Consider the following 13,796-nt stretch of genomic DNA (forward strand, 5'->3'; position numbering starts at 1 on the left):
AAAATTAACCTTATTAAAACACCAAGTATATGAATTATTGTTCTGGACTTTATTCTGCTTGCACATGCGATCAAGTAACAATCATTTGTACCTAAGCTACTATTAATTTTTAGTTCTGTGACCTCTTCTTCTGTATCTGTTAGGACAAGGGCTAATAAGGAATCTCCTGTGGACTTTCTTACTTTTTTGGCATGTAACATTTTTTATTTCTTTGCTGCATTGAGAGGGATTAACACAACCAGATTCTCAATAAGCAAACAAGATTACACCATCGAATTCCACTCCATGATGTCTTCCATTCCCCTTCTTGGTCCCCATTAGCTGTACTGTGGGTAATGTGGGAATCTCATCTGGGACTCCTAAAGATACAGAACTGCAGAAAATCTCTACCCCCAAGATCCCTCTGTAAAAATGTCCTGCAGCTCCATGAAATCTGTCTAATTTAGAAGTTTTTTTTAAATCAAATGTTGGGCTGGCCTCTCCACAAATCTTGATAGACAACACCACTACCATATATCATGTCATATAGCAAAGGAGGGCATGGTCAACTCTTCTCTGCCTTGAAGTCTCAAGATTTTAGAAAAAGTAGATGACCGCTATAGCTCTTATCTACCAAAACTGGATAATGACCCGGCCAACAACTTCAGCAGACAATCAGTCCACTATGTGTGGACCTCAAAGCATTCCTCAGGAGCACCAGGGGCAATTTTGCCTCAACTTTTGCCTTGTGGCAGGCCTGGTACTACCCCGCCCCTTTGTGGCAGGGGTGAGATGGGGTGTCGGAACCTTGCCACTCTCAAGTTCATGTGCCCGTCTCTCTGTGGGCAGCCAGTTGCAGCCTAATGACTACCTTGGTTGTGTATTGGGCCTAGTGGCCAGAGTCCACATAACTCACCCCAAGTGTCAGGGCAGTGTGGCCCAATGGCCAGGGTCCATATAAATTGCTCCCCGCATTAGAGCTGTGCGGCTTAATGGCCAGAATCCATCCAATCCCCCTCGCAAGCGGGGTAGTGTGGCCTAGCGGCTGGAGTCCAGGTAACTCGCCCAAAGTTTCAGGGGAATGCGACCTACTGGCCAGAGTCCATACAATCCTCGTGATGTGGGGGAGTGGTGGTGGGGGACCCGAGCCCACCCGGGTAGCGGCAAGTTCCCCTTGCCACCAGCTCGGCAGGGATCTGCCTGCAACATGCTGAGCATCTGTACGGTTCTGATGCTGTTTGCCTCTGAAGTTCCCCTGTGACACTTCCTACCATAAACACTGGATTCTCCGCTTCGGGGGGTCCTCCAGTCTGTTCCTCTCCTGTGACGTACTCCGTCTGGGCATCAGGGTGTGTCTCGGCTTGGCTGGCCTTTGGATCCTGGTGTGCAGGCTGTCCCTCCTCAGGAGCTGGCGGCATGTCTCCTTTCCCTCCAGTGGTCAGCCCAGACTGAGCAGCTCTGCAGGTTTTTATATCTGTTTTCCAGTTGGAGCATGCCCAGCAGAGCTTCCGGGGCATGGCTCCTTCTGCTAGGAAGGAACGGTTAACCCCTGCGGTACCTGTGCCCCATCACACCCCTAGAGAATCAGGCATGTCAGCACCCCTTCCCTGTCCCCAATACACCCTAGCTGTTGGAGTAAGTATTTGTTTGGGTCGGTGGTCTGTGCCCATTGTATTCTTCTCTTGCTACACATCAGTCTTTGGTATGGTGTTGACAGGCCTCCCAGAATACTGACTCTTGGAGTAAAATCTCTTTGAGATCTGTCGGAGGGTTCATATGTTTCAGAACTATTGTTTCAGGCTAGCTGCAGGCTCGGGTAGATATTGCTGTTTTGGTTACTGTGATAGGGAGCACAAACCTCACACTGACCATGATAGGTTTATCTTTCAATGTTGTGGCTGTCTATACTTCTCGTATCCTTAGTTTATTTTTATCCCTTGTTCTATTATGTCTTATTTAAGGCCTGATTCTGCAAGATTCTGAATACCTCCTGAGAGAAGCCTTGTACCTTTGGCTCTTATTAAAGTCAATGGGAGTAGAGGGAGTTCAGCTTTCTGAGCATTCAGCCCCTTGTAGGATCAGGCCTTTACATTATAGATTCATGGGGGCAATGAACTGACTTTGTCTATAAAACCCAGGGTATACTGATGGCATGGTACAAATAATAATGATACATAACACTTTAGAGGTACAAATGTAGTGTTAATTAAATTTTGCTTTTCTTTAGGTTAATGACTTATGTGAAATGCAGATTGATTTAATAATGAAAGACATATCAAATACTCTTTTAATTGTCCTGCCAGAGGACGGTCCTATCAAAGTGGAAGATATGCTGGCATGCAATGAGGTATGCATCATTTTACATCTTAGAATCTGAATCCTTGTGTTTTGTGTACATTAGAAAATAATGTTTAAATAATGTATTTTTATTTTTTATTTTTTTATCTAGAAGAGGGTTTTTCCCTCTCTGGAGCAACACAAAATAATGATATTGTTATTTTTAAAAAGTATTAACAATGCCTATATTTTCTTTGTGATTAAAATATTTCATTTTGAATAACTTTACCAGTTTTGCAAAGGTAAATATATTCTTTTATAGTTATAGTCCTTGGTTTATGTCTTTGATCTACTGAGATTGCAATATTGCATAGAACTTGAATTTATTTAACTATCACTACTAGATGGCATTCATACACCTATCTTTTTTTGAGGTCTACAGCTACTAGCTTCATCAACGTAATTATTTTTGTCATATGTCTGGTCTTCCCCACCTTACAGAAGAATCCTTACATTAAATATTATTATTTCAGTTATTGAGACACAAAGAGGTACAAAGTCTTTCAAGTTTAAAAAGACCAGACTTACCACTTTCCCTTTAGTCTTTTTACTTGTGTTCTGAAAGTACAAAGCCCCTATCAGTTCTCAATTCTAATTTTACTTCTACTTCTTTTTCTTTACTGTTCTGTAGCTAGATGTGAGAAGAAAAGAAGGCAGATAATAGAAGAATTGTAACATGAGACAGTTACAGCTCAGGCTTTCTAGCAGTACAGATTATTCCATTGCTAGATTTGGGGAATCCTGAGTTGTTAACTGGAAGTTCACTGCATTAAATCTCATGTTGCCATTCCTTCTTTATTTATAGTGCCAGTGATGTCAGTAGCAGAACCCACACTTCAGATTCTGGTGCCTGTGAAAAAGTTGGTGCTGCTGCTACTTGTAATGATGGTTTCTGGGTAGTTGGTTGGTGTTGGCATGAGCTCTGGCAGTAAAGGCTCTCTCTTATCTCCACATTGGTCTGTCATTCTTCAGGGCCTGCTTGAGATTGAGAGACACTCAAATTGGGATGATTAAAACTTTTTTTTTTTTAAATACGGAAGACACTAAGTCTTCATAGATCAGAAAATATCCATATGGTAAGAGGACAGCAAGCATATCTGTCTTCAGTTTCTAGAATGGATCACTGGAGTCACTGGCTTTTCTTTATTCACTGTCAAGTAGTTCCTTCACTGAATATATTTGCAGTGCCTTTGAACCCTGTTCTGGGTGGGTTGGTGAAAGAGATATGTCAACATCCTCATTCCATCCTGGACAGAGTAAAGGCAGTTGAAAATAATTACATTTTACCTATAGATACCTCAGCCCCATGAAAATTTAAGAACTGCCCCTTTCTGTGAGGCATTAATGCCTTTCAAGGATAGGCACCCTAAGTGTCTTCCATGTCCAAGAGAAGGCCACATTGACAGGTCGAGAGATGACTTTGTCACTGCCTGCAAGTACCTACACAGAAAAAAGATGTGTGTGCATTAACATTAATGTAAAAGATTGTGTGACACATTCAGTTCAGGGATCAAACATTTATTTATTTATTTATTTAGAAATTAATAACAGCACATGAAATACTGTTTAAGGTGTGATTTTCCAAGGAGCTTAAAGGAATCAGGAGCCCAAATTAAGCTCCTTTAAAAGTCCCAACCTATATTTAGTAGAAATACTTACATTAAAAGGTGCATATATTCCAAATAAGTTTTAGTTCTATCATATAATCAGTATTTTATGGTGGAATTTTTTGTTACCCAAATTTAATAAAGTATTTTATATGTCAAACAGAACATACTCTAGTAAATATGAGGATTACATTTCTCCATCCAATCCCTTGATTTCCTCTTAAAGCCCTAGGGAGGATCCCTGCAGATCAGGGTTAAGGCACACGACAGTCAGAGAAACTTGCACTGCTATTCATACATTCTTGTTTTGTAAAATAGAAGAAGTCTTCAATCTCTGAGGCTTTCAGTTGGCTAACATTCATTAGCAGTAAATACACTTTTAAAATATTTTCCTATTGCAATAGCACCTTTTAGAAAAGATGATCAGAGAGCAAGAACATTAATTTTGTATATTCTTTTACCCTTATTATATTCAGTGTACTAAACTGAATATAATATCATCTGTATTAAAGTAACTTACTGTATATATTTTAACAGACTTACACCAAAGAATGGGCTGAAATACTGAACCACAAAAGTATGCACATAGAAGATGCTGTCCAGGAGTTGATATCTATATTTGAGACAATTTATGAAATTAAAGATTCTAAGAAAACTTCAAAAAAGTATTCACTGCCAGGTACTTATTAGTATGTGTATTTATGTTAAACAATTTCTACTCTAAGTTTTTTGAGAAAAGAGATAGTATCTGACAAAGTAGAATTTTTTTCCAGAAAAGATGATTGTTTTTGACCTCTGCCTTCAACCCCTTCTTCTGTTTCATAGCTTCTCTTCTCATTCCTCACTGATGGGTGAACGCTCCCCACTTATTGAATTCAGATGTAGTCCAACATTTTTGCTAGGACTCCAGGACTAAGCCCCACCCTTCAGTTCAGACCTCCATAAAAGTCCTTTCAAAACTGGAGAAATACTCCAGCAGACTATTATTAGCATTAAGACAACAATATGATATATTAATTAATCTTAAAACAATTACATGTCTAAGTCTTCCTTTTGAGAAAAAATTCAATTTGTATTCTGATCATGTACTGAACTACCAGGGTGGGTTGAATGAAGAGAGAAGCTGCTAACAGAATAAGGTATTTCTTACTTGATAATTTTCTGTCTGCGCAGCTTCTCTCTTCATTCATCACTAATGGGAAGTAGCAAGCATTGAATCACAGAGCAGAGCAGAACAGTGGGCATTTCATATTGTGTCTTTTTGTGAAAAGATCTATTTCTGGGTGCCCTGACACAGCAAATATTTTTTTTCTTTTTCAGGGACCATTCTTGTATTTCTTCCCTATCCCTGCTGAGATGATCTGCCAAATATTGTCTTTTCCTTCTAGATGGAATGCTATAGGGTAAATGCTGTGATGAATGCACCAGTCCTATTATATTATAGCCTCCTTGCAGAGCTGTAAAGAATGAGCTCCTCCCTGTTTGTTTATACAGAACATAGCTACCGCATTGTCACTTCCTACTTCAGTTGCTTAATCTTGTAGGTGAGGTAGAAAAGATTTGAGACTTTGTTAGACTGCCCTTTGCCACACTATGCTGATATGTAGATATTTCTCAAAGTGGTTCCAATGACTGTGTTCGCTGAACTGAGTGCCCCATCCCAGGTTGAATTCAACTGAAGTGATAGTTGCTGATGGAGTGGAGGATTGAATGACACCCTCCTCAGAATGTTGCTTCTCTGTATCCACCATTTAAATGAAAAGAGCATATCTTTTGGAAGAGACAGCTTTATGCAAATGACTTGGCTGGTAATTTCTTGCTAGCTAATACTGTAATAATCTCATTCTGAAGTGAGCGTATAGAGTTACATATGTTGCTGAAGCCCTGAGGCCCATCAGTCTGAAGAAGAACATAACTATCTGGTTTGAGTCTCTTGGAGTTTCATTGGCAGACTGAATCTTTAGGAATTTTTCTTCTAGAGGGAAGGCTCTTCCAATTTGGGAATCTAAAATTGCTTCAATGAATGAGATCTGCTGTGTAAGAAAAGATGTGACTTCTTCCAACTTATTCTGAGATCTGGTTTCTGAAAACGAATTAAAGCACAGTCCAAGTTGATGGTTAGGGATTCTTGCAATTTAGGAAGGTACAATATGTTGCAAACATACAAAATGGGAAATAACTGCCTAGGAAAGAGTACTGCAGAAAAGGGTCTGGGGGTCATAGTGGACCATAAGCTAAATATGAGTCAACAGTGTAACACTGTTGCAAAAAAAGCGAACATCGTTCAGGGATCTATTAGCAGGAGTGTTGTAAGCAAGACACAAGAAGGAACTCTTCCGCTCTATTCTGCACTGTTTAAGCCTCAACTGAAGTATTGTGTTCAGTTCTGGGCACCACATTTCAGGAAAGATGTGGACAAATTGAAGAAAGTCCAAAGAAGAGCAACAAAAATAATGAAAGGTCTAGAAAACATGACCTCTGAGGGAAGATTGAAAAAACTGGGTTTGTTTAGTCTGGAAAAGAGAAGGACAAGAAGCAATGGGCTTAAATTGCAGCAAAGGAGATTTAGGTTGGACATTAGGAAAAACTTCCTATCTCTGAGGGTGGTTAAGCACTGGAATAAATTGCCTATGGAGGTTGTGGAATCTCCATCACTGGAGATTTTAAGAGCAGGTTAAACAAACAAACACCTGTCAGGAATTGTCTAGATAATACTTAGTCCTGCCCTGAGTGCAGGGGATTGGACTAGACAACCTCTCAAGGTCCCTTTCAATCCTATAATTCTATGAAATGAATCTATTAGCCAGTCATCCACACAGAGCTATATGTGAATCTTGCAATCTTAAATGCTCTGCCATGACTGAGGGGCATCTTGATACTAGACAAGCAGTAGAAAGGCGAAAGAGGAGGATCCTGTACTGTTAGCGATCTTCCCCAACCAGGAAACAGAGCTATTTGCGATGTGAATGTATGATCAATGTATGAAAATATGCATATTTGAGGTCAAGAGTGCTGACGCAATCTAGGGTGGACAGAGAGGGAATTATGGATGTGAGAGTCTCCGTGTGGAATCTGAACTTCATGAGGAAAGAATTAAATATTCTGAGGTCTAAGATGGGCTGGTCTGCATTCCTTCTTCGTATTAGAACACATATTTGGGCTTTCTGCATTTTAACTTCTTTCCCAGTTTGAGACATATCCATGCTATATCTCTGTTCCAGCGTATTCTGGAAGTAGATCAGACTTCTCTATGAAGGCTCTGGGACTTGACCACACCATTATCCATCTCCAGATCAGTAAATGATGTCTCCTTCCTTTCCTTTCCATTTCCCAGCTTTTAAAGCCAAACTCTAGCAGTAGTACACAACCTCACTCCCTTTGCCATTTGCCTTTTCTTGAGGCAATTGTTTAAAAAAGGTTCTTTAGTTGAATGAGATGGAGTTCCTTTCTTCCATTTTCATCACCTTGTTGGAAGAAAAAGATGAGAAGGTGCTCTATCTGTGAGGAGATGAACTTTGGAGCTCCAATAGGGGAGCTCTGTCACAATTGTTCTCAGCCTATGGACTGTTGCTTAGCTGGGAGGGGGTTCAGAATCTGGAGATTTGTAGAGGTCTTTGTGTCTTCCAACACCAGCTGATACTCCTCCTGTGATACTGCCACAAGGACACAACAGTTCTCCTCAAGTTAGGGAGGAGTGCCAAGGCCATCTCCAGTCAGAAATCACTGGGGATCCAATTCCCTGAAAACCTTTTTCCCTCTCCACCTTTAAAAGAAAAGATTCATAGTCCCTTCTCAAATTGTTCAGTGAGTATAAGAATCACATGACACGGATCCTAGTCTTCCCCTGTTTCCAGCAGAAGGATTTGGATCAGTTCAGGGGGAAGCCTATAGATGGGCTTGTTGATGGACAGGTAGAAGTGCGGTTTGGGGTAAATGTCATGGTTTTTATAGTTGACTATGCTTTCATGTATTGCAAAAATTAAAGGTGCCTCTTAGTCTTTGTTATGCAGGAGATCAGAGTAGATGATCATAGCAGTCCCATCTGGCCTTAAAATCTATATTCTTGTGTATTTCATTTCAACAAGGGGCACATTTTAGGGAATAAGGAGGAAATATTTTGATGGCAGGTTAATCTTTTAAAAATGGTAGCTGTTTGAAGGGATTTGGAATATTAAAATAAGCCCTAAGGAAGAAGTTTAGAAAGCTAAAGGCAGTGAGGCAGTCTGAAATGTATGAAATTGCACTGTAATTTAGCAAATGGATATCACCTCACTTTAGTGTGTATGCATGTGTATATATATGTATGTATTTGTATATATTACCCTTAAGCTAACAAAGCACCATGTGCCATACCTGTGAAGAGAAAAACCAAACACATGTTCTAACTCCCATTAAAGTGAATGGAATGATTTCCATTGACTCCCGCATGCTCTAAAGCAGAATACAATCTTGAAGTTACAAGAAATAGTTATATAATTTAATATTTATTATAACTCTATAGTCTATTTTAGTTTGTATTGTCTTCTAATTGTTTTTTATTTACAGTAGAAGGGAAACATGTGGCATTTGGGGCTGATGGAGAGGAGGGAGATACTGATGGTTCTTCAGGTATTCTTAGCGAGAATGCTGAGGACAATGAGAAAGAAGATGAGTTTAGAAAGGTATTTCATTGTAAAAAGAGAAAATTTATTAATTTCATAACAAATATTTTCAGAACTGAACAGAAAATGCCTAATTTTTCATAATTGAATAACTGAAGCCACCACACAACTTCTGAGTGTAGTTCATAAGATTTAAAATGTCTTATCTTTCAAATAATTTATTATATGTTGCAGCGTGGCTTTCGTTAACCACATTTTCAGTAAGGGAGCCAGAGACGTACTGGCTGAGCTCCAGCCCTAGATGGGCTGTGTTTTCAGTTGCTGGACACAGGTCTAAGAGCTGTGCTGATGTGTCCATACTGTGCTATGCAGACCTTCTGACTAAGGTCTGTTGCTTGACATGTGTCCAGACTGTAAAGTGACAGTGCTTGGACTTGAATCTCAGCAGGACTCAGTTTCTGACTCACTCTCCCCTCCCCCAGCAGAGTCGTAGTACCTGCATTGTGAGTGCTTGCTGACCAGAGTCAGAATGATTTGTGTGTGAATGGAAGCGGGGCTTGGACTCAAAACTGAGTCAGAACCCAGGCTGTGTGCTGGGTAGACATATCCATTTAGGGCCTGCTCTTGTCAAGGCAAACTGAGTTTTCTCAGGGATTTATCTGTGTGCCCTCTTCCGAGCAGGGTGGGTGTTTGTTTTTTGTCGGGGGTGGGTGAGGTGGTGGTGATGGTGGATATTTCTCTCCTTCTAGCTCTGTCCTAGCAGCAGTTCTGGAGGAGGGAGGATATTTTGGAAAGTTTTCAGAAGACCAAGAGAATTCCTAACATTAATGCGTTCTGTAGCCCAGCATCTCCCACTTTTGTGGTACATATGAGCTATTCTTCTTTGACTGGTTCACATGTATTCCACTCAGATAAGTGCATGCCCAGAGCTGGAGAGTTTTCTGTAGTAACATGAGTCAGTGTGGTGCATGGACCATGCACTTCCTGGTGGTCCCTTGAAAGGCTATTTAAGCACAGCACTGCTCTGACCTCTCTCAGTTCTTTCTCACTTCAAGTGGCCTGAGTCAGAACTCATGGTTACTATGCAGTGAGGAATTCTCTTTCTATATCTGCTAGTATTGTTAGTTTTTCTAGTGTAGTAGTAATTTGTAGTAGTGCATGTAATTAGTGATAGTTTCGTAACTTTTGTTTTTTAGTAGAAGATACTGCCTGGTGGCATGCCATCACTGGCTTCAAACAAACAGAGATCCGCACATGCTCTGTTTCTTATGCCTTGGTGAGCTGCATATCAGAGAGAGGTGCGGTATTTGTTGTTCCTTTAAAAGGAGAACACAAATCTCTAGAGACTTATGCCTCAAACAGCACCTCAAGCAGCAGGTAATATGATCTTCTTTGGCACTGGGGCCTATGGTTGGTCATCCAGCCTCACAACTGGCTTCTGAATGGTAACAAGTCTCAGACAGGCCTCTGACTCAGACTCCTTTCCACGGAAGAGAAGGAATTGATCCTCCTCTACAGGCCTTTCATGAAAGAGAGCCCATAAACTAGACAGAAGCCGTGCCAAATCCAAGAGACTTTCCCTCTACCTGAAAGAGAGACTATGAACACTGGTAAGATTCCTCTGGTGCACAGGGTAGAGCCTGGCCTTCATCCCATGTCTCCTTGGTTCCAAGATGGGACTATACCAGTACTGTACCATTGACTCCGACACTGTTACAGGGATGGCAGGTGAGTCCAGTACCAATAGACGTGACTTCAGCACTGGTCCTTTTGGTGCCACCAACCCCACAGGACTTTCAAGTGGCATTTGTCCTGGTTGGCCTATCTGTCACAAGTTTTCCAACGGCACAAGACTATAACTTAAGATTTGCCTTCACCCTTTCTGGTTCCATCCAGTTCTGCAACCTCTACATGCAATCCACAAATGGTACGAAGTATTTGTTTCAACACAGAAGGACAATAAAAATACTTCCCCGGCACCAACTTCGGTACCACTGTTTACCAGATTGGTACTGTCTCTGACTTTGACTGCTGTGCTGATGCTTTGTCCAGTGCCTCCAGCTTCAGCACCAAATTGGCCATCTGTTTTGATATCAGTACCAATAGAAAGGCTGTTCCTGGCAGTTTCAGGTAATTTGCTGCTGCTGTTTGTCCCTCAAATCCCTCTCTTTCACTATGATCTGCATATGTTTGAGATGCTTGGACCACATGGTCTCATGTACTTACATACTATTGCATTGAGAGGCTGCGTCTGCACATTCTCCAAAGTTGACTAAAGTTGGTCTACCAGCTGAATTTTCTTTTATTATATAAGTTGGCCAGGGTTCCCCAGATGGCTCTGATGTCCTGGTGTCACAGCCAAGTCATAGGCAGCAAGACCTAGTGATTAGAGCTGGGGTCCACAGTCATGGGACAGGAGTCAAGAATCTGCCAGGTCAGGATACAAACTTGAGAGAAAAGCCACAAATTGGTAACTAGAGTCATGCCAGGTCAGGATACCAGGGGGTCAGAGGCAGGTGACAAACTGGAGATCAGAACCTTGGGTCAAGAGTCAGAATCTGAAGGTTTTTCAGGACGTCATGAGATTAGCTGGTACTTCAGACATCCCATTAGAGATAATCCAGAATAAACAGCACAAGGCATTCTACAACTCTCTCAGTCAGGTAGACTAACCCTATCTATTAATGAAGGACTGTTGCTTAGACCATATGACACACTTCTGTGTCTATCTCTGAGACCTCCAAATGTGCAGACAGGAGATACCAGGTACCAGTTAAGAGTTACGGATATTTTTTTCAACACCCCACTCACAGAGGTCCTGGGTTGTCCAGGCCATACATGAGAGTCAAAAAATAGCAGACCAGAGAAAAAATTCCAAAGAAACTGGACCTCTTAGGTTGGAAAGTCTACTTCTCATGAGCCTTCAACTTAGAATAATTAATGATCAAGCACTTCCAAAATATGACTTCCTACTGTGGGACAGACTCCCACCCTGATGGACATGTTCCCTAAACAATATCAAGAGCAGATAAGATCAGCTATGACTGAGGGTCAACTTAAGAACAGAACAACACTCCAGATAGTGATTGATGTCTCAGATATGGAGACAAGGACCACAGCTATGGCTGTGACAACGAAGCGGTCATCCTGGTTCCAGATTTCTGGCATTCCTTGTGAAGTCCAAGTGACTATAAAGGATTCAGCATTTCAATGGAATGATCTTCTCAACAGTATCATTAATGAAGAATTATGTTCTCTGAAAAATTCCTGCATGGCCCTCTGTTTACTGGATCTCCATGTTCCAGCTCAGAATCACAAGCAATATCAATAACAGTGGCCTCAATTCTCATTCAGATACAGGCCTCAACAGTTTCAAGAACATCTTTCACTGAAGAAGAGACCATAATTCCACTAGAGGCACTCATTGATCTCCCCCTCAGCAGCTCCACAACAAGGGCAAGTGCCGAGAAACAATACTGGTGTGATTCTTTAGAGCCCAGCTCGAGCATCTATGGATACGCCCCCTTCAGCTCAGTTTGGCAACTGCTTGTTTTATTTCAAGGAATCTTAACTTGAGATTACCTTTGACCAGTGGATCCTCAAGATTTGTGAACCATCAAGTTTCAGACTGAGCCCATGTCCTCCTCTCCCCCCTGTCCCAATCTCTCTTCAGGGACCCTTCTCATGAGACACCTTTGCAACAAGAAGTCAACACCTTACTACAGCTGGGAGCAGTAGAGGTGGTACCTCAAGAATTCAGCTGGAAAGACTTTTACTTCCAGATTTCTTAATCCAAAAGAAGAAAGGGGGATGTAGACTCATCCCAGACCTTTGATGTCTTAATCTCTTCATTCATAGTTTCAAATTCAGGATGGTTGCCTTAGCCTCTGTTATCCCCACCTTGGATCCTTTGGACTGGTTCATGGCTCTCATCCTGCAATATGCCTGTTTTCACAGCTCGAAAGTTCTGGCACATAGAACATTTCTACAGTTTAAAGTAGAGATATTTGAGTTCAAATACAAAGCACTACCCTTTAGCCTGTCCACCATTCCAAGGGTGCTTACCAAGTTATCACTGTGATTGAGGCCCACCTAAGAAGATGAGGAATCCAGATTATTTTATCTGCACAACTGGCTGATATGGGGTACACCCCTGCATCAGTTCACTGGCTCCATTCAAAAGGCTCTAGAACCTCTTTGTTACCCTGGGTCTTGAGGTCAACAGGGCTAGTGAACACAATTGGCTCAGGTATGCACAGATATTATGTTCTTCTCATCCCTTCCATCAAAGACCCTAATCATGGATGCCTACACCAACTTCAGGTTCAAGGGAAATGGTTAATACCCAAGACTTTCCTTCACATTAGTATGCTAGAACTCAGAGCTCTTTGGCTGCCCCTCCTATGGAGACTTACCATACCAGTGCCTACAGACAATACCATGGCAGTGCATTACATGAATAGGTGAGGAGGAATCTGGTCTTCCCCTGCAGTGTAAAGAAACCTTGCATCTTGAACTTGGAGTATTCAGCCTCATATCATCCTGATAGATTTCCATCTTCTGGGTCTTCAGAACGCTGTGATAGATTGGCTCAGCAGAGACCTCTCAGAAAACCTTGAATGATCCCTCAAACTTTATTGTCCAAAATGCATTCCACAGAAGGGGATACCTGGTGATAGCTCTATACACGGCATGCCACAACAACAGATGCCAGAATTTTTTCTCCAGAGCTGATTAGAGCCCAGGATCCCTCACAGATGCCTTTCTCTTCCCTTGGACTGCAGACCTCATGTATGTTTTTCTAACAATATCCATGACCTCCAAAGCCTTATGGAAGCTTGGATAACACTCAGATTGTCAGTCTGATAGCCTCATCTTGGGCCAGGCAGCTCTAGTTCTCAGACTTGAGGAGGCTTTCGATTTAGAAGCCAATCACTTAACTGGCCCTGCTTGACTTACTGTTTCAGGACTACTGTCAGGTCCTTCATTCAGACCCAGACTCTACATGTTACAGCCTGAGTGCTGATTGACTGACTTCTGCTGAAAGGAATTGCTCACTGGCAATCCTAAAGTTCTCACTTTAGAGTTGGAAGCCTTCCACAAGACAAATGTACTAATCCAAAGAAGACCTTTCTCCATGTAGTCTGAACAGCAGCACTTGGCACTTCTGCAAACAATGGTCCCAAATATGTTGAACTGTTTACTCCTCACTGAAACAGTCAGATATGTCTCTTATGTTGATTAAGAGTTATCTCCCTGCCGGAGGGCCACA

At 41.6% G+C, this 13,796-nt stretch overlaps 1 protein-coding gene across 1 annotated transcript in view; it reads left to right on the top strand.

Moving 5' to 3' along the window:
• DNAH8 (dynein axonemal heavy chain 8) overlaps positions 1-13,796 on the top strand; it is a 621,721-nt gene that overhangs the window by 196,546 nt on the left and 411,379 nt on the right. Inside the window, exons 22-24 of the mRNA XM_075064269.1 lie at positions 2,207-2,326; positions 4,461-4,602; positions 8,469-8,584. Of these exons, the coding sequence (XP_074920370.1) occupies positions 2,207-2,326; positions 4,461-4,602; positions 8,469-8,584 (378 nt within the window). The remainder of the gene's footprint in view (positions 1-2,206; positions 2,327-4,460; positions 4,603-8,468; positions 8,585-13,796) is intronic.

The sequence above is a fragment of the Chelonoidis abingdonii genome, chromosome 3, assembly GCF_003597395.2.
Source record: "Chelonoidis abingdonii isolate Lonesome George chromosome 3, CheloAbing_2.0, whole genome shotgun sequence".
Classification (NCBI taxonomy): domain Eukaryota; kingdom Metazoa; phylum Chordata; order Testudines; family Testudinidae; genus Chelonoidis; species Chelonoidis abingdonii.